At 38.4% G+C, this 21128-nt stretch overlaps 1 protein-coding gene across 1 annotated transcript in view; it reads right to left on the bottom strand.

Moving 5' to 3' along the window:
• Positions 1-5575: 5575 nt before the first annotated feature.
• LOC147341587 (uncharacterized) overlaps positions 5576-21128 on the bottom strand; it is a 468058-nt gene continuing 452505 nt past the window's right edge. Inside the window, exon 9 of the mRNA XM_086388289.1 lies at positions 5576-5675. Within this exon, the coding sequence (XP_086244415.1) occupies positions 5630-5675 (46 nt within the window). The 3' untranslated portion in view covers positions 5576-5629. The remainder of the gene's footprint in view (positions 5676-21128) is intronic.

Raw genomic sequence — 21128 nt, 5'->3', positions numbered from 1 at the left:
TCCGGAAGATGGTGAAGGTCAGGGACACCTGGGGTGCTGAAGTCCATGGGGTCGCAAAGAATTGGAAACAACTGAGCAACTGAACAGCAAAAGAGTCTAGAGAAAATGACTTCTTTTCATAGAACAAGTCCAAAAAGAGATCTGCAACAGCTGAGTTCTTTTGGTTCTACCTTTAGCCATCTCTAGGCTAGGCACTCTTCAACAACACAAGATAAATTGCTGTGCCAAATGATGTTGTCAAATAAAAGAATTCTGAAACTTGTAGTTCCATGCAAATCCTTCAGTTCTAAGACTCCTGATGGTTTGACCAGGTAAATCAAGCAGACTGTGCAGAACAGATGTTCATTCACACCTAGTAGTATTCAACCACATGGTTCAAACAAGAGAACTATCAAAAATAGTCTAATACAATACTAAGCTGAAATGTATAATAATTTGTGTTTGGCAAAACCAAGAAACAATTCATTTTTGCTCAGTCTTATTTTAATATCCTCAAGTGCAATCATTAAGCTCTTGTTACTTTTAATATCTAGTGTGGTTAAAGAGGATTGGACTGAATTGATAAAATGATAATTACACCTCTGCTGTGCCATTTGCATTTGATTAGGAATATATTTAATTTTCTTGCAAGAGTCAAAAATTAAAGGGCTTAGATTTTAATTGGAAATAGATGCATGGAAGTTTAAGTGGGAATTTCCAATGAAAGTCACATGAGAGTAAACTTTAGAAAATAGAGGTTATTATGAGGGATTAGGAATCATCAAACTTTATGTTTAAGGTTGCAGAAATTATAAAAGCATACCCAGTTGTTCATCCTTAATATCTATTACCACTCTGAGTTTTGGAATGATTGATCCTTGCTACTGCATGTGGACGTTCACTAGCATCAGTAGTCACTTGGGAGCTTGTTAGAAATGTCTCACCCAGAACTACTGAATTAGTTATATTTTGCTGGATAACAAATTGCCATAAATTTAGCATCTTAAAACAACATAGTATTATTTCATAGCTTTTATGAATTAGGAATCTGGGCACACCTTCGCTGGGTCCTCTGCTCAGGATCTTGCAAGGTTGCAATTAAGATGTCAGCCAGGGCTGGGTTGTGATCTGAGACAAGGAGTATCTTGTCCAGGCTCACAAGGTTGTTGGCACATTTAATTTCCTTGATGCTGTAGAACCCATAGACACTTATTTCAAGGCCAGCATGAGAGTCTTTGACCTTACCCTCATGTCCTCTAGACCAGGAGTCTTTAACCTCCAAGATCTAATACCTGATGATCTGAGGTGGAGTTGATTCATAATAGAAAGAAAGTGTACAATAAATGTAATGCTCCTGAACCATCCTGAAACCATCCCCCTGCCCTGGATTCATGGAAAATTTGTCTTCTACAAAACTAGTCCCTGGTGCCTAAAAGGTTGGGGACCACTGCTCTAGATTCTTTTTTGATGGGCTCCCTTGATTAGATCAGGCTCACCCAGGACCATCTCCCTTTAACTCAAAATCGACTGTTTTAGAACCTTAATTAACAAATCCCTTCAAAATCCCTTCATCTTTGCCATGTAACAACCTGATCATGAGACTGCCATCCCATAGTATTCAGAGGTCCTGTGTTTGCCTGCTAAGTTGCTTCAGTTGTGTCTGACTCTCTGTGACCTATGGACTAAGTTCTACCCACACTCAAGTGGAGGGCATTTTACACAGCATATACACTAGAGGCAGAAATCTTGGAAGCTTAGAGTTCTGCTTACTCTAGTGATTCATATACATATTAAAATTTGAAGCATTGTGACCTATCACTTTCTGAGATATGAAAAAAGCAAGGCAACCACAGATTAAGTAATCTATATTAATGTCATGGTGTGTTAGTAACAGAACCACTTAAACCCAATTCTTTACTTATTGATGAACACAAAGTCAGAGAAGGCAATGGCACCCCACTCCAGTACTGTTGCCTGGAAAATCCCAGGGACAGAGGAGCTTGGTAGGCTGCAGTCCATGGGGTCGTGAAGAGTCAGACACGACTGAGTGACTTCACTTTCACTTTTCACTTTCATGTACTGGAGAAGGAAATGGCAACCCACTCTAGTGTTCTTGCCTGGAGAATCCCAGGGACAGGGGAGCCTGGTGAGCTGCCGTCTCTGGGGTCGCACAGAGTCGGACATGACTGAAGTGACTTAGCAGCAGTAGCAGAGCACAAAGTAAGTTCTGTGCTGTGTAGGAGAACACAACTAGGGGAATCAAGTCTCTGGGGATCTGGAATTTCTGGGAATACACTGTAAAAGATAAGCTTTTGTTTACAAGCTAATATTATCTATTACTATGTACAGTACACTGTGCTTGGCACTTGGCATGTCATTACATTTAATCCTCATGTTAACTCTACCAGTTAGATGGTAGCATTATTATTTTACTGACGAAGAAACTGAGGATCAAAGAGATTAAATTAGCTGCTACACCTAGTGTACGGACCTAGGAGTCAAAGCAAGCACGTTTGACCTGATTTTTCTACCACATCAATGCTATCTCCAAAGTGGGACAAAGGGGCTGCCCAAGGAGAAAGTCCCTGAACACAAATTTGTCAAACTCCAACATGTCAAGGGATTTGAAGACACCTTTCTTCTGCCTACCTTGAAATAAACTGGGAACTCTCCTGGATTTTGTGAAGCTTTCAGAAACCAGTAAGTGGAGGCATCACCAGTAGAGAGCACAGCCATTTACCGACAGCCTCTGTTGCATTCATTGGGAATTCCTAGAAGACGACCCTGACCTGAGTATGCCGTCAGTATTCTTTCTTTTTTATGGATTTTATTTATTTTGGCTGTACTGGATCTTCCCTGTGGCACAGGTTCTTCCTTGCAGCACTTCTCTTAGTTGCCCTGCAGCATGTGGGATCCTAGCACCCTGACCAGGGATTGAACCTGGGTCCCCTGCATTGCAAGGCAGGTTCTTAACCACTGGACCACCAGGGAAGTCCCACGTGCTGTCAGGGTTCTGAGAAAGCCAACTTAAGGGACTCAGTGGATGATGAAGAGAAAGCCTCCATTTGCTGAGTGCACTGAAATTCTTGAAAGGCAAAGAGAAGGTAAAATTGCTGACTCTATTGTTCACTGCTATAATGATAGGAGACTTCACATGAGAAAATGTGGTGACATTCTTTTTCTATTTCCTTTTTTTCCTTTTTGTAGCAAAAGTTGACCACTTCAGATATTCTCCAGATAGCTTTCAAGATAGTACTGATCTTTTCAAAACAAGAAAACATTTAGGATTTTATCTGTACATTTCAGTGGTTACTTAAGGCTAGAGTTATTAGGGGGATTATGGGGTAATAACTAAAGGGTGTGGGGTTTGTTTCCTTTGGGGGTCATGTGAAATGATTTTGGTGATAGATGCACAAGTCTGTGAAAATGATTAACAGCTATTGAATTGTATACTTTAAATGAGTGAATTTGTTGGTATGTGAGTCAGTGGTAAAGAATCCACCTGCCAAGGCAGGAGACTCGGGTTCAATCCCTGGGTGGGGAAGATTCCCCTGGAGAAAGAAATGGTATCCCACTCTAGCATTCTTGCCTAGAAAATCCAATGGACAGAGAAGCCTGGCACACTACAGTCCGTAGGGTCGCAAAAGAGTCAGGTATGACTTGGCAACTAAAAAACAAAAAACTATATGTCAAAGTTTCAATTTCCTGATGTTTTGTAGGAAATTTTAGTGGATGATAACAGTTTTCAGATTGAGGTTAAACCAGTATTTTCCAAATAATGACCAAATTATTATTAAAATTATTATGATTATATTAAATTATTCCAAATTATTATTTCCAAATAATGACCAAGTTTTAAATTAATCTTATAGGAGGATGGTCAAGAACCTTATTTGTAGATTTTATCTTCACTTTCTTCCTCCCATGAGGAAGAAATGATCATCACCTCCCTAAGAGATACTGCTTTGACCCAACACCAAATGAGTGGAGTTAATTACTTAGGGCAAGCTGAAAAGGGGCTTTACAGGTGGTGCAGTGGTAAAGAATCTGCCTGCCAATGCAGGAGACTCAAGAGACACAGGTTCGATCCCTGGATTGGGAAGATCCTCTGCAGGAGGAAATGGCAACCTGATTCAGTAGTCTTGCCTGGAAAATCCCATGGACAGAGGAGCCTGGCAGGCTACAATCCATAGGGCTGCAAAAGAGTTGGACATGACTGAGTGACTGAGCATTAACTAGAGCTGAAAAAGCAACTGCCAAAGAGCGTCATGTAAACTACTGTTGGCTAGTCTCCTTGCCCTCATGAGCCCTGAAGCTCACAAGGATTTTATAAAGTGGAAGACTGGTTTTATGTTGATCCACAGAATGAATATGGAGTATATTTGGTCAAAATGAGTCTAAAGATGAGTGGGAATTACTTTGCTCCTCTTCCCATGCTCCCAACTCTCTTCCCTCCTAATTTCTAACTTTTTATGTTTGTTCAGTGTCTCTGGACAACAGGGCTCACTTCTCTAACTTCTTCCCACAGATATCGCTATGGACTTTAAGCAGCAGGTCAGCACAGTGGAAAGAGCACTGGCTTTAGTATAAGGGCTCTGATTGACTTTGGGCTTTCTGTCACTACGCTGCCTTGGGGAAAAAATGATTAACTTCTCTAAACTTGTTCAATTTCCCAACTGCAGACATAGTTCTCATAGAGTGGATAGGAGGTTTACCAGGTGCTCAGTAATGAATGGTAGTTGTTTCTACACATGTGGTTCACTGAATATCAATCTGGAAAATTTTAAGTTTCATGGTTTTTAAACAATTCTAAGCCTTCTAGGTTCTGTGCCTATAAGTTGAGATGCTGTGATTAAATTTTACATTGTTGCAGCCTGTTAATATACTAATTAGGCTATCTAGCAGAATATCATGAGGTTTTTCCTAGAAATGCTCAGTGTACCCATTTGTTAGGAAGATGTAATTACTAATGTGATTAACTGGTCCTATGTTCTGAGTGAAGGAAGGATGGGGACAATTCATGTTAAAATAGCAAAACAAGAAAATGTTTGAAATACTGAAGAATGTGTATGTGTGTGTGTGTGTGTGTATATATATATGTGTGTGTGTTTATATATATATATATATACACATACATACATACATACATATACACACACATTTTGTGTTTAAATGATATTTCTCAGAGAATCTACATGGCAGTGGAGATCAGGTATGGCTTACTCATTCCATTCCACTTGTTCTCAAACCTCATGGCTATGGGACCTTAATGTTTTGGGGTGCATCAGGTAGGCAGCACTGCAGTTATACCTATTTTCTTCCATCCCGCATAGTTTCTTGATCATTTAAAACCGAAGTACTGCCTTTTGTGTCTGGTTGTGTGGTAGAAATCATTAGTAGGTTTGTGTCCTTTGTTCAGTTTAGTTACTGGTTGGAGAGCTGGGAGCTTCGAATCTTTGAGGGGGAGGAAGAGACTAAGCTCTCACTGTGCTTCAGGTGAATGCTTGAAAAAACAAAACCAGGCCTTTTACACTAGGAAGAGTTAGTGTCCTCTTAGCGTTTTACCTTATGTTTTATCATTAAAAAAAAAATGTACCTTCTTTTCAGCCTCAAGTTATGTCACAAAGACCCCTTTTATAGCCTCCAGCTTTCATAATCTCCAGGAAGACAGTTGTGAGGAGAAAATCCATCTTGCCCTGCAAAAATAATAATAATAATAATAAAAGATAGGACATACAGGCAGCATGCATCATATATACATGCAGCTTTATTTCCTCCTTTTAAGTATAATGTGTTTTGAATATTTTTCAATAGAGATATGGGTCATTTTTTATGTTTTCATGGTGTTTTATACACATTCTATAATTCAGATATATAACTATTTCCCAATTGTTTTGGAGTTTGGGCTTTGCACTTAATATATAGTCATAGACTGCTTTTCTAAATCCCTATGCACAGATCTAATAAAATAAAGACAAACGGAAAGAATTTCGTATGGGACTCTCAGGGCCGCTTTCTACCTTCTGATATCCTTTATTTTATTGTAAATACTTCATGTGGCCATTTTTGTTTACATCACACTGATTTCTGAATTTTTATTAAGAGAAGAGAAAATGGATATAAAGAAACTTGATTGCTGACAATAGCAGAACCATTTGCGGTACACTTTCATCATCCAACATGAAACCAAGTAACATGAAGTAAAATACATTGGGCAGTTTTTGCTAGAAGTCAGCACATCTGTCAGTGCAGAGCTAGCACTTTAATGGATCTGTGTAAAGTGACTTAGCAAAGCAGTTTACGACTGTATATTAGGTTTAAGGCCCAAATAAGAAGTTGTCACCTTTGTGACTTTCTGATGTGAATTTAATATAAAACACTCTGAACAAAGATCATGGGAGAGAAAGTAGAGGAAAGCTGTAGCATAATCAAATTCTAACTGTGGTTTCTTATCTTAGAGTTGACATCTTGGTAAGATGAATTTGTTCTCAGAGTATCTTTATGAAGTTGCAACAAGTAATAGATCACTTTATCAAAATACAGATACAATGGACAAAGTCGAAAGAATCAGCAGGGCCTTGCTTGGGAAAATTGTCATGAACATTCATTTCTGTGGTTGAAATATATCTGAGAGTTAAGAAATGCATCACTTATCACACAGATGCTTGGCATCTGTGGGCCCAAGCCATTGATCATGTCCATCCACTCTGGATAACGTCTGTTTGTCTGATAAACTTGTACTTCTCATGTTTAACCCAAGCTAAAGCTCTCATTTAGAGGTTTTTTAAATGGTACAGGTAAAGTGGATTTAATTCAAATAAACCAAGATGTTTAGGTTCTACAACATAAAGGTCCCAAGACGCCTTTCAGGGTGACACAGGGAATAGTGTTATCACTCAAGCATCGTAGAACCTACTTGGTAGGACAGATGTGACAAGGGCACAATGAGGAAGACTGTAATTAGTGTTGTAGAAAAATATCGGGTTGGCCAAAAAGCGTGTTTGGACTTTTCCATAAAATGTTACAGAAAAACCCCAATGTACTTTTTGGCCAACCCAATATGTATGCCCTGTTATGTAATTTCAGAAAGAAAGAAGAGGGGAGTTGGTGAAAATGTAGCAAATAGCAGTTCAATACTAGCCAATTGGTTCAGTTCAGTTCCGTCTCTCAGTCGTGTCCAACTCTTTGTGACCCCATGAATCACAGCACTCTAAGCCTCCCTGTCCATCACCAACTCTCAGAGTTCACTGAGACTCACGTCCATCGAGTCAGTGATGCCATCCAGCCATCTCATCTGCTGTCGTCCCCTTCTCCTCCTGCCCCCAATCCCTCCCAGCATCAGAGTCTTTTCCAATGAGTCAACTCTTCGCATGAGGTGGCCAAAGTACTGGAGTTTCAGCTTTAGCATCATTCTTTCCAAAGAAATCCCAGGGCTGATCTGCTTCAGAATGGACTGGTTGGATCTCCTTGCAGTCCAAGGGACTCTCAAGAGTCCTCTCCAACACCACAATTCAAAAGCATCCATTCTTTGGTGCTCAGCTTTCTTCACAGTCCAACTCTCACATCCATACATGACCACTGGAAAAACCATAGCCTTGACTAGATGAACCTTTGTTGCCAAAGTAATGTCTCTGCCTGTCAATATGCTATCTAGGTTGGGCATAACTTTCTTTCCAAGGAGTAAGTGTCTTTTAACTTCATGCTGCAGTCACCATCTGCAGTGATTTTGGAGCCCCCAAAAATAAAGTCTGACACCGTTTCCACTGTTTCCCCATCTATTTCCCAGTAAGTGATGGGACCAGATGCCATGATCTTCGTTTTCTGAATGTTGAGCTTTAAGCCAACTTTTTCACTATCCACTTTCACTTTCATCAAGAGGCTTTTTACTTCCTCTTCACTTTCTGCCGTAAGGGTGGTGTCATCTGCTTCTGTAAGGTCCATACAATTTCTGTCCTTTATCGAGCCCATCTTTGCATGAAATGTTCCCTTGCTATCTCTAATTTTCTTGAAAAGATCTCTAGTCTTTCCCATTGTATTGTTTTCCTCTATTTCTTTGCACTGATCGCTGAGGAAGGCTTTCTTATCTCTTCTTGCTATTCTTTGGAACTCTGCATTCAGATGCTTATATCTTTCCTTTTCTCCTTTGCTTTTTGCTTCCCTTCACAGCTATTTGTAAGGCCTCCTCAGACAATCATTTTGCTTTTTTGCATTTCTTTCCATGGGGACGGTCTTGATCCCTGTCTCCAATTGGTAGGCACTGTGAAAAGTAGTGAGGACAATAGAAGGGTGAGTAAAAACACAATACTTGGCTCAAGGAGTCTATAATCTAGTGGAAGAAATAGACCTGAGCGTGGCATGTGCATGTGTGTGAGCACACGCAGCCCGTGGATTGAAATCAGTGTGGTAAGTAGAAACACATCCTTTTCAGTCTCTCTTTTGGGCCAGGCACTCTACTTGAACTTTTTCTACTCTCAAAACAACCCTGAGACCGTTTTGATTTTCTCCATTTTACATAGGAGGAAAAGGCATTTCAAGGTTGATTATTTAGTTCAAGATTGTGTAATTCGTAAGTAGCAAAATGAGTAATTTAAACCTGCAATCAATATCATTTTAATAGCTATCATTTGAGTGCCTGCTAGACTCTTAGTACTACTGGACACTTGCTATGAGTTAAGTTTTATAACAATTCTGCAAAGTATGTATTAAACCTATCATTTTACACATCAGGAAACTGAGAAAGACGTTTAGTAGCTTTCAAGATCACAGCTGATTATTAGGATTTAAAAATAATTAGGACTTAAATCTGGATCTATCTGATTCTAAGCCTGTTGTTGTTGTGTGTGTTTTTTTTTTTTTTAAACAATGCAACTGCTCATTGGAAGCCCCTGGTGGCTCAGACAGTAGAGTCTGCCTGCAGTGTGGGAGACCCAGGTTCGATCCCTGGGTTGGGAAGATCCCCTGGAGAAGAAAATAGCAACCCACTCCAGTATTCTTGCCTGGAGAATTCCATGGATGGAGGTGCCTGGTGGGCTACAGTCCATGGGGTCACAAAGAGTCAGACATGACTGAGTGACTTCACTTTTGCTCATTGAAGGGATAGAAGAGATTAATTATGAAGATCTTGAGTGGGAAGTTTTGGAAAGGGTAACATTTGAAGTAGGCTTTTAAAATGGCTAGAACTTAAACAGAGTTGGAGTAGAAACATATTTAAGGTGGGAAGAAAGACAGCAGTGTAGTAAAAAGCATATTTTGAATAACAAATTGAAGTGGTTTGGCATGGCTAGATTGTAGGAAACCTCAGACAAAAAGAAGATAGGAAAAATAGCTGGACACTGGAATAACTCCAGTATCATAAAGTTTTTTTTTTTTTTTTTACTTTTTTTTTTAATGAGGAAAGATTGAAGATTTTGAACTTAGAATTGACATGATCAGATCTGTGCCATGGCTTATTATTGTCTGTCTCCAATCAATAGCTTGAGAACTCCAGGAGAGCAGGGATTCTTTTCTGTTTAGTTCACTACTGTGCCCCTAGTAACCAGAGTAGTGTCCAGAATATAATTAGGGCTGCAGTTTATAGCCCTGAGGTTAATAACCTGCATGATTTCAGTGGGTGGCATTCACATACCTTACAATACAAACAATGTCCCTGAGACTTGTGCAGTTTTATAAATACTGGACATAATGGGCATTGAATAAATATTTTGTGTAAATGAATGTTTAATTTGCTTTAGGCGAGTCTAGATGAGGTTTATCGGATATATTGCAGGAAAGAGAGAATCAGAAAACAGAATGTTAGTATAATTTTTAAGTAGTCAAAGCAGGAGATAATGATCTGAACTACCTAATTGGAAGTAGAAAGGACAGGATAGAGACAAGACATGCTTCCATGGTAGAATTAGCACTTTTTTGTTGTTTGTTTTGTTCTTTCACTGATTGGATATATAAAGGGGAGGGGTATGGGCAAGGGAAAGTTAAAAGTTTTCAAGGATTTTAGCTTGTGTGCCTGCAGGATGATAATGGCACAAAATTAGAAAAGGAAAATAAGAAAAACAAGCAAGTTTGGATGGTGTGAGTGAGTGGAAGATGAATTCAGGGATGTACATATTGAGTTTGAGGAGCCTCTCGGATACATGGGTAGACCTATCTATTTCCTGATATTTGAATATGCTGACCTGAAACTCAGCAGAGAGATCAAGGATAAAAAGATAGATGATGGCAGTTTTGAAGCTATGGGAGGAAAAAGATGTGGAGAAGTGGTGGAATGGGAAGAGGAGGCCACAAAAAATTGCCACTTAAAAATGCCTATAATAGTGGACAAAGTGAAAATAGAAGGACATTAAAAGATATAGTCAGGATGCAGAAAAGGAGCATTAAGTGTCTCAGAAGCAGGAGAGATGGAGGTAGTCATCTATGCTGATAGCTGTCAAGAGGTCAAGCAAAAAAAGGACAGAAGAGGTCTCTGGATTTATTAATTAGAAGATCATTTCTGTCAAGAGTAAATCAGTGAGGTTAGATGCTAGATTGCAAGTTATTAGAGGGATGTAAGGTGAGAAAATATAGACCACAAATGAAAAATGAAACATTAGAAAGATAGAGCTGTACAGTAGAACTGTACTGTGTAGCACAAGGAACCATGCTCAGTACTCTGTAATGACCTCTATATGAATAGATGCTAAAAATAGAATGTTTATATGTATATGTATAACTGATTCACCTTGTACAGCAGAAACTTACACAGCATTGTGAATCAACTATACTCCAATAAATTATTTATTTATGACTGCACTGTGTCTTTGCTGTGCAGGCTTTTCTCTAGTTGTGGCAAGCAAGGGCTACCCTTTGTTGCGGTGGATGGCCTTCTCATTGCGGTGGCTTCTCTTGTTGCAGAGCACCAGCTCTAGGCATGCGGTCCCAGTAGTTGTGGCACACAGGCTCTAGAGCTCCTGCTCAGTAGTTTTGGCAAGCAGGCTTAGTTGCTCTGCAGCATGTGGGAGCTTCCCAGATAAGGGATCAAACCCATGTCCCTTGCATTGGCAGGCAGATGCTTATCCATTGCGCCACCAGGGAAGTCCTCCAATAAAAATTAATTTCAAGAAAGATAGAACTGTGACTTGAAAAAGAAGTATAGATAAAGAACAATTTTACAGCATAGAGGAAGATTTGCCTATGTCTCTCGGTTAAGGGGAAGGAATCAATGGAGGTATTGAAGATGGAGGTGGCTGATGAAATAAAGTCCCAGAAAGATAGGAAGGGATGGGGACAAGAGCACAACAAAAAGGTTATAATGTAGGAAGGACACTTCTTTCAAGCTCTGGGGGAAGAGGAAAGGATATGTAGAGATAGAGAATATAAAATGGAAGCAAGGCAATTTTTAGGAGCACATGGTAGATGGCCTCAATCTTCTCTGTGAAGTAGGAGGCAACTCCATCTGCTAAGCTATGGACTCTTTCTTAGCTTAAAAGGTTTAAGTATTAAAATATAGATACCCTTAAGTTTATTTGCATTTTGACAGTGTAAGGTGAACTTTCACTATACTTAATTGAGTCTTACTAAATTCTACTTAAATGTGTTTTTCAAAGTTTTGTTCTAGAAAGAGCTTAGTTTGGCAAATCTAAGTAAGCCCTTTATCAGAAAGCAGTTTTATATCTAATCCTATGTGTGATGGTTGCTATGGAAACAATCGAATGCAAACTTTATTTTATATAACACCCAGCTAAGCTATTGATCAGGTGGGAGGCAGAGAGCTTCAAACCATTTCACTCAAGGAGAAGAAAAACAAGAAACATTAGAGAAGTGAAAAGAAACCTTTTGATTAGGAAAAACACAATTAAATTTTTCATATATACAAATATAGACCTTAGATGGTGAGGGCTTATCTCTCCTCTTTTAATAAACAAAGGTGTTGGAATCATGATTGTTCAGATAATCAAGCAGGGAAGATGACACGAGGCCTTAGCTGACAGCATAATAGATAAAACTAAGCTCATAGCAGTAACGGAAGGAATAGAACTGGATCATTAAGTTCCAGTGAAATTAGAGCAGAACTAATGGCCTGGCCTTCAAAATCAAATAGAGCCACTAAGTCGAAAAGAGCCAAAGAAAGTGGCAAAGCTGGGGGGAAAAAAAATCTTGTCTACCTGGGACACAGTTAATGAACATACATCATTGAGCTTTTTTTATACTCATAAGGTATCAAGTAAAAATAAGGTTATCACCACTAGGTTTTGTACAGGATTGCAGTTCGCGTGTATATGGAGACAGCAAAATTCCCTCTACTTTACTCTTGTCACATGTTAGGATGTTGATGGAACACGATCAGCTATAGTTGGGTAATTCCATTGCTCCATGTCCTGAGATAGAAATTCTCCAAGACCAGTAAGAAATAAATGTAAACTCAATACATTAGTATAGCACAGAAAAAAAAAAGTCAAGCATAAAGGGGACTAAGCAGCCATAACATAGAAACAAAACGATCATAAAGATGTCCAAGGAAGTTACAGTGCTTTGAATCTTATAAAAATTCAATGGTTTCTAAGTCCATGCTCACCATTCAAACGTTTTTGGTTAACGTGATGTCATTCAATCATTTATGTATTATAGAAGTCATATACAAACAGTAAACTAAAAATTGACTATATTGCTACCACCTGGAAATGAACATTGTTAATATTTTGGTGTATTCCCTTCTCATTTTATGCCCTTAGAACTATATAACTTGATATGGAGATTTATTTCCCCAGATACAGAGAAATATATGTTCAATATGTATACCAATGTTACAGCATTGGAACATTATATAAATCTATATGGTGGTATTTTACTTAACATGCTATAAAGCACATTTCCCTCCAAATCCTTAAGTATCTTCTGAGAATGGGATTTTTAAAGGTTCCTTAGGAGCATATAGCATAGAAACATAATTTATTTAATCAATTCCTTATTGGAAAACTGGCTCGATTCTTTTTTTACATTTAGAAACATTTGAGTAACATCTTTGTCCATAAATCTTAGTGTATATTTATATAAAAATAATTTTAAATCAATGTTTATGTACCTTGTTAAGGCTTTTGATAAATATTGCCACATTGCCTTAAAGGATAAGTTTTCAGGAGAGATTTTAGATTAGAAATTATGCAAATTGTAAGGTTTTTGATTAATAATGACAATTTCCCTGCAGAAGGATTTTAACAGTTTATCCTCTAAAGCAGTATGTAAAGTCTATTCATCCCTTCTAGCAACAACACTGGCTACCAACATGCTTTTACATGTTTTTAAGATTCATAGGTGTCTGGATTCACTGGTGTCTGGATATAACTTATGTTTTAGATAAGTTTAGATACTTTTACATGTTTATTTGCCTTTTGTATTTATGAATGTTCTATTCATGCTTTTCCTCCAAATTTCTTTTGAGGTATTCATTTTTGACTAACTGTTTACCAGAAATCCTTTACCTATAATGTTAACCCTTTATATGCAATGTATGTAGCAAACATAATTTTTCCAGGCTCTGATTTGCCTTTCACTTTATGGAACTTTAGTGCATAAAAGTTTATTGTTTTCAATATACTCAAGTATATGAATCATTACCTTTATGTCTTCTTTCAGTGCTTTTATGTTTTTTAAAAAATGTTTCTTATGTTGAATCAGATATATTTGCACATTTTATTCTACTTTTTATGATTTTATTATACTAAATTTTAATGTGTCTGGTGTATGTATGTGTGTGTGTGTATATGCACATACATTTGCAAGGACTTTTTAACTATAAAAGATCAGGTGGGGTCTTTTGTGCTTGAGCCTCATCCCCTAAACTCCTGCTGCTGCTGCTGCTGCTAAGTTGCTTCAGTCGTGTTCGACTCTGTGCGACCCCATAGACAGCAGCCCACCAAGCTCCCCCATCCCTGGGATTCTCCAGGCAAGAACGCTGGAGTGGGTTGCCATTTCCTTTTCCAATACTGGAGTTAAATATTAATTCAAAGGCAATTCAGAGGCCATATTACTAAATAAAATGCAATGGTTTTTTATTAATCATGTAAATTATTTTGGTGATTAGGAATAAATATTTTATGAATTTTTATATCAGAGTTTTACAGGGTTATGGGGCTTCCCTGGTGGCTCAGAGGTTAAAGTGTCTGCCTGCAAGGCGGGAGACCCGGGTTCAATCCCTAGGTCGGGAAGATCCCCTGGAGAAGGAAATGGCAACCCACTCCAGTATTCTTGCCTGGAGAATCCCAGGGACAGAGGAGCCTGGTAGGTTATAGTCCATGGGGTCAGCAAAGAATCAGACATGACTGAGCAACTTCACTTTCACTTTTCTTTCACTTGTACAGGGTTATAGTCTTGTTTTAGAAAATTGAGGGTTTTAGGTAAAATATATTATGCTTTAATTTTTTCCCATTTAAATAATTAGAAATATTGCAGTTCATGGTTAGTGTTTTTATACAGCATATCTGAATTTCAGATATGGATTACTGATGTTAAATGAAAGATGACTGTATCTCTTCAACATCATACTCCTATACACATCCAGCTGTAACAATTTTGGGAAACTCCATTCTTTTATATTAATTAAATAATGTGTCAGTATGAAGGAAAGTTATGACCAACCTAGAAAGCATATTCAAAAGCAGAGACATTACTTTGCCAACAAAGATTTGTCTAGTCAAGGCTATGGTTTTTTCTGTGGTCATGTATGGATGTGAGAGTTGGACTGTGAAGAAGGCTGAGCACTGAAGAATTGATGCTTCTGAACTGTGGTGTTGGAGAAGACTCTTGAGAGTCCTTGGACTGCAAGGAGATCCAACCAGTCCATTCTGAAGATCAGCCCAGGGATTTCTTTGGAAGGAATGATGCTAAAGCTGAAACTCCAGTACTTTGGCCACCTCATGCGAAGAGTTGACTCATTGGAAAAGACTCTGATGCTGGGAGGGATTGGGGGCAGGAGGAGAAGGGGACGACAGCAGATGAGATGGCTGGATGGCCTCACTGACTCGATGGACATGAGTCTCAGTGAACTCCGGGAGTTGGTGATGGACAGGGAGGCCTGGTGTGCTGTGATTCATGGGGTCACAAAGAGTCAGACATGACTGAGCGACTGAACTGAACTGATGACATATTCTAATAATTATTTCTTTTAAAATACATTTAGGATCTGGTACCCTTTTTTTCCCCTAAACTGTTTTTATGTTGTTGTTGTTTTGCAATTTATTCTTATAAATGAATTGCTTCTTGAAATAAAAAAAAGAATTTGAATATATATGTTAAATTTTGGAAAATTTGCAATTCTGTCTGCATTTATTCCTCCTATCAAAGAATGTAAAGTAAGCTTTTATCTCCTTTAGGAAAATTTTAAGATTTTCTTATATAGCCATTGCACTTTTATTGTAATTTTATGCCTTAATTTTAATTTATATATAGGTATATACATACTCATATATAGAGTTAATTATGTATGTATAGTGGGATTTCATACATATGAAAAGCATTAATATTCATATTAGAAAGAATGGAATTTTCGTCACTATATCTTTTACAACTATTTCTAGCATTTAGAGTAGTTCTTGGTACATCTCATATTTATTCAGATGCTTCTCTAGTTATCTAAGTAGTCATTATCTATAAATAGTGATAATTTATTTCCTTTCCAATAATTTTGTGTTTGTTTTTTGGCAACTTATTATTCAAAACTTTCAGAATATTTAAGTTTGGAATGGGTATTGAATTTTATCAAATGCCTTTTGAGCAGCTATATAAATTTTTATGTTGCTTTTTCTGCTATCTTAGTGATATTGTGATTCATTAAGTATGCCTAATAATAAACCACATCTGCATTCATTGCAAAAATACAAGTCAGATATTATCTGCTAGTAGTTTATAGTATTTTCATATATATTAATACGTGCATTTGTTTTGTACTGTCTATTTTTCCAATATTTGTTAAATTTTGTTATCAAGGTATCTAAATTTCAGTGAAATCATTTTGAGAAACTTTATTTAAAAAACATATTATTTTGGCTAGACTGGGTCTTTATTGCTGTGCATGGGTTTTCTCTAGTGGTGAGCTCAAAGCTACTCTTAGTTGCGATGCAGCTTCTCATTGTGGTGGCTTCTCTTGTTGAGGAGCACAGGCTCTAGGGTGAGTGGGCGTTAGTAGTTGCAGCATGCGTTGCAGCCCATGGGTTCTGTTGTCCTGCAGCATGTGGGAGTGTTCTGGATCAGGGAGTGAAGCGGTGTCCCCTGCATTCATTGGTTAGTAACTGAATCCTAACCAATGGACCACCAGGGAAGTGTGAGAAATTGCTATGGAAATTAAATGCTACTTTCAAAGTTATAGATCTGTCTGGGCTTAGAAACCTCTTTGATAGTTATTTGACAATGTTGTCATTTTTTCCTATAGTTATTGATCCTCTTGGGTTGATCCTATGGTTATTGAGTCTATGGTTATTGATCCTTTTGATCCTAACCTTCTGCTAGCTATGTCATGTAAATCCAATCTTTTAGAAAATTATTCATTTTAATTTTTTCAACATTTATATTTGTATTATTTTTATTAGAGACTACTTTTGTAGAGAACTTTTAGGTTCACAGCAAAATAGAAGGTAAAGTGCAGAGATGTATCTGTCCTACTCTATACCTACACAGCCTTTCCCATTATAATGTCTTGGAACAGAGGGGTATACTTGTTACAATTCATAAATCTATAGTTACACATTATATTCACCCAGAGTCCATGGTTGACATTAGAATTCATTCTATTTTCTCTTTCAGTTTTACTGAGATATAATTGACATACAGTACTGTATACATTTAAGGTGTACAAGATAATGACTTTTTTTGGTTTGGATTCTTTTTTCTGATTTTTAATGGACATACAATTGATTTACAATATTAGTTTCAGGTGTACCACATAGTGATTCAAAATTTTTATAGACTATACAATTTTTATAGTCTATAAAAATATTGAGTAGGGAAACCTGGCATGCTGCACTCCATGGGATTACAAAGAATCAGACATGACTGAACGACTGAACAACAACAACAATACTGTTTTTAAAGTTATTTCAAAATAATGTCTACATTCCTCTGTGCTACACAATATATCTTTGTTGCATATTTACTTTATAACTTGTTGTTCAGTTGCTAAGTTGTGTCCTACTCTTTGTGACCCCATGGACTGTAGTATGCCAGGCTCCTCTGTCCTCCACTATCTCCGAGAGTTTGCTCAAATTCATGCCCAATGAGTCAGTGATGCTATCTAACCATCTCATCCTCTGCTACACCCTTATCTTTTTGCCTTCAATCTTTCCTAACATCAGGGTCTTTTCTAATGAGTTGACTCTTCGCATCAGGTGGCCAAAGTATTGGAGCTTCAGCTTCAGTCTTTCCAATGAATATTCAGAGTTGATTTCCTATAGGATTGACTGGTTTGATCTCCTTGTATTCCAAGGGACTCTCAAGTCTTCTGCAGCACCACAGTTCAAAAGCATTGGTTCTTTAGTGCTTGGCCTTCTTTATTGTCCACCTGCCACATCCGTATATGACTACTGGAAGATAGTTTGTATTTCAAAATCCTGTATTCCTATCTCACCCCTTCCTCATTCCTCTCCCTGCTGGTAACCAGTAGTTTTTTCTCCATATCTGTGTGTCAATTTGTGTTTTGTTATATACATTTGTTTATTTTTGTAGATTCCACATATGAATGATAACCTAAGAGTATTTCTTTTTCTCTTGCTTATTTCAATAAACATAATATTCTCCAGTTCCATCCACATTGTTGCAAATGGCAGAATTCTCTTTTTTGTGGCTGAGTAATACAAGAGAAGACTCTACACATGGACATCACCAGATGGTCAACACCGAAATCAGATTGATTATATTCATTGCAGCCAAAGATGGAGAAGCTGTATACAGTCAGCAAAAACCAGATTGAGAGCTGACTGTGGCTCAGATCATGAACTCCTTATTGCCAAATTCAGCCTCAAATCGAAGAAAGTGGAGAAAACCACTAACCATTCAGATATGACCTAAATCAAATGCCTTATGACTATACAGTGGAAGTGAGAAATAGATTTAAGGGACTAGATCTGATAGAGTGCCTGATGAGCTATGGACGGAAGTTTGTGACATTGTACAGAAGGCAGGAATCAAGACCATCCCCAAGAAAAAGAAATACAAAACAGCAAAATGGCTGTCTGAGGAGGCCTTACAAATAGCTATAAAAATAAGGGAAGTGAAAAGCAAAGGAGAAACAGAAAGATATACCCATTTGAATGCAGAGTTCCAAAAAATAGCAAGGAGAGATAAGAAAGCCTTCCTCAGTGATCAATGCAAAGAAATAGAGGAAAACAATACAATGGGGAAGACTAGAGATCTCTTCAAGAAAATTAGAGATACCAAGGGAACATTTCATGCAAAGATGGGCTCGATAAAGGACATAAATGGTATGGACCTAACAGAAGCAGAAGATATTAAGAAGAGGTGGCAAGAATACATAGAAGAACTGTATAAAAAAGAGCTTCATGACCCAGATAATCATAATGGTGTGATCACTCACCTAGAGCCAGACATCCTGGAATGTGAAGTCAAGTGGGCCCTAGAAAGAATCACTATGAACAAAGCTAGTGGAGGTGATGGAATTCCAGTTGAGCTATTTCAAATCCTGAAAGATGATGCTGTGAAAGTGCTGCACTCAATATGCCAGCAAATTTGGATAACTCAGCAGTGGTCAAAGTACTGGAAAAGGCCAGATTTCATTCTAATCCAAAAGAAAGGCAATGCCAAAGAATGCTCAAGCTACCATACAATTGCACTCATCTCACATGCTAGTAAAGTAATCCTTAAAATTCTCCAAGCCAGGCTTCAGCAATACGTGAATCATGAACTTCCAGATGTTCAAGCTGGATTTAGAAAAAGCAGGGGAACGAGAGATCAAATTGCCAACATCCACTGGATCACTGAAAAAGCAAAAGAGTTCCAGAAAAACATCTATTTCTGCTTTATTGACTATGCCAAAGCCTTTGACTGTGTGGATCACAATAAACTGTGGAAAATTCTGAAAGAGATGGGAATACCAGACCACCTGAGAAACCTGTATGCAGGTCAGGCAGCAACAGGTAGAACTGGATATGGAACAATAGACTGGTTCCAAATAGGAAAAAGAGTACGTTAAGTCTGTATATTGTCACCCTGCTTATTTAACTTATATGCAGAGTACATCATGAGAAATGGTGGGCTGGAAGAAGCACAAGCTGGAATCAAGATTGCTGGGAGAAATATCAATAACTTCAGATATGCAGATGACACCACCCTTATAGCAGAAAATGAAGAACTAAAGAGCCTCTTGATGAAAGTGAAAGAGGAGAGTGAAAAAGTTGGCTTAAAACTCAACATTCAGAAAACTAAGATAATGGCACCCAGTCCCATCACTTCATGGCAGGTAGATGGGGAAACAGTGGAAACAGTGGCTGACTTTATTTTTCTGGGCTCCAAAATTACTGCAGGTGGTGACTGCAGCCATGAAATTAAAAGATGCTTCCTCCTTAGAAGGAAAGTTATGACCAACCTAGACAGCATAGGAGAAGGCAATGGCAACCCACTTCAATACTCTTGCCTGGAAAATCCCATGGACAGAGGAGCCTGGTAGGCTGCAGTCCATGGGGTTGCACAGAGTCAGACATGACTGAAGCTACTTAGCAGCAGAAGGCATATTAAAAAGCAGAGACATTACTTTGCCAACAAAGGTCTATCTAGTCAAGGCTATGGTTTTTCCAGGGGTCATGTCTGGATGTGAGAGTTGGACTGTAAAGAGGGCTGGGCGCCGAAGAATTGATACTTTTGAGCTGTGGTGTTGGAGAAGACTTTTGAGAATCCCTTGGACTGCGAGGAGATCCAACCAGTCCGTCCTAAAGGAGATCAGTCCTGGGTGTTCATTGGAGGGACTGATGTTGAAGCTGAAACTCCAATACTTTGGCCACCTGATGCAAAGAGCTGACTCATTGGAAAAGACCCTGATGCTGGGAAAGATTGAGGGGAGGAGGAGACGGGAACGACAGAGGATGAGATGGTTGGATGGCATCACTGACTCAATGGACATGGGTTTGGGTGGACTCCAGGAGTTGGTGATGGACAGGGAGGCCTGGTGTTCTGTGGTTCATGGAGTCAAGAAGAGTCAGACACGACTGAGCACCTGAACTGAACTGAACCGTAGTTCTACTATTTTCCATTGTAACTGCACCAATTTACATTCCCACTAACAGTGTACTAGGATTCCCTTTTCCCCACATCCTCACTGGCATTTGTTATTTGTAGACTTTTTGATAATAGTCATTTTGATAGGTGTGAGGTGATGTCTCATTGTCATTTTGATTTGCATTTCTCTGATAATTAGTGATGTTTAGCATCTAGAAGTAGCAGCAGCATCTTTTTATGTGCCTCTTGACCATCTGTTTGTCTGCTTTGGGGAAATGTCTATATTGATCTTCTGCCTTTTTAAAATTGGATGCTTTGGTTTTTTTTGAAATTGAGTTGTATGTGCTGTTTATAAATTTTTGATATTAACCCTTATTGTCACCAGGCTTCCCTGGCAGCTCAGTGGTAAAGAATCTGCCTGCCAGTGCAGGAGATGCAGGAGACATAGGTTCAATCCTTGGGTTGGGAAGATCACCTGGAAAAGGATATGGCAGCCCATTCCAGTACTCTTGCCTTGAAAATCCATGAACAGAGGAGCCTGACAGGTTGCAGTTCATGGGTCCAAAAAGAGTCGGACACGGCTGAGTGACTGAGCACACATTGGTTATATCATTTGCCAATATTTTGTCCCACTGATTATGTTGTCTTTTCATTTTGTTGACAGTTTCCTTTGCTGTTCCAAAGCTTTCAATTAGGTCTGCCATTTGTTAGTGTTTTTTTTTTTTTTTCTTTTATTTCTTTTGCCTTGCTGCTGCTGCTGCTAAGTCGCTTTAGTTGTGTCCGACTCTGTGCGACCCCATAGACGGCAGCCCACCAGGCTCCGCCGTCCCTGAGATTCTCCAGGCAAGAATACTGGAGTGGGTTGCCATTTCCTTCTCCATTCTTTTGCCTTAGCAAACCCCAAAAAATATTGCTACAGTTTATGTCAAAGAATGTTCTATGTTCTGTTTTAGGAGTTTTAT

Source organism: Bos grunniens, chromosome X (genome assembly GCF_055505025.1).
Source record: "Bos grunniens cultivar Pamir isolate PY7600 chromosome X, Bosgru_T2T1.0, whole genome shotgun sequence".
NCBI lineage: Eukaryota > Metazoa > Chordata > Mammalia > Artiodactyla > Bovidae > Bos > Bos grunniens.
The sequence above is the reverse complement of the archived record's forward strand: the minus strand, read 5'-3'. Positions and strand labels throughout refer to the sequence as shown.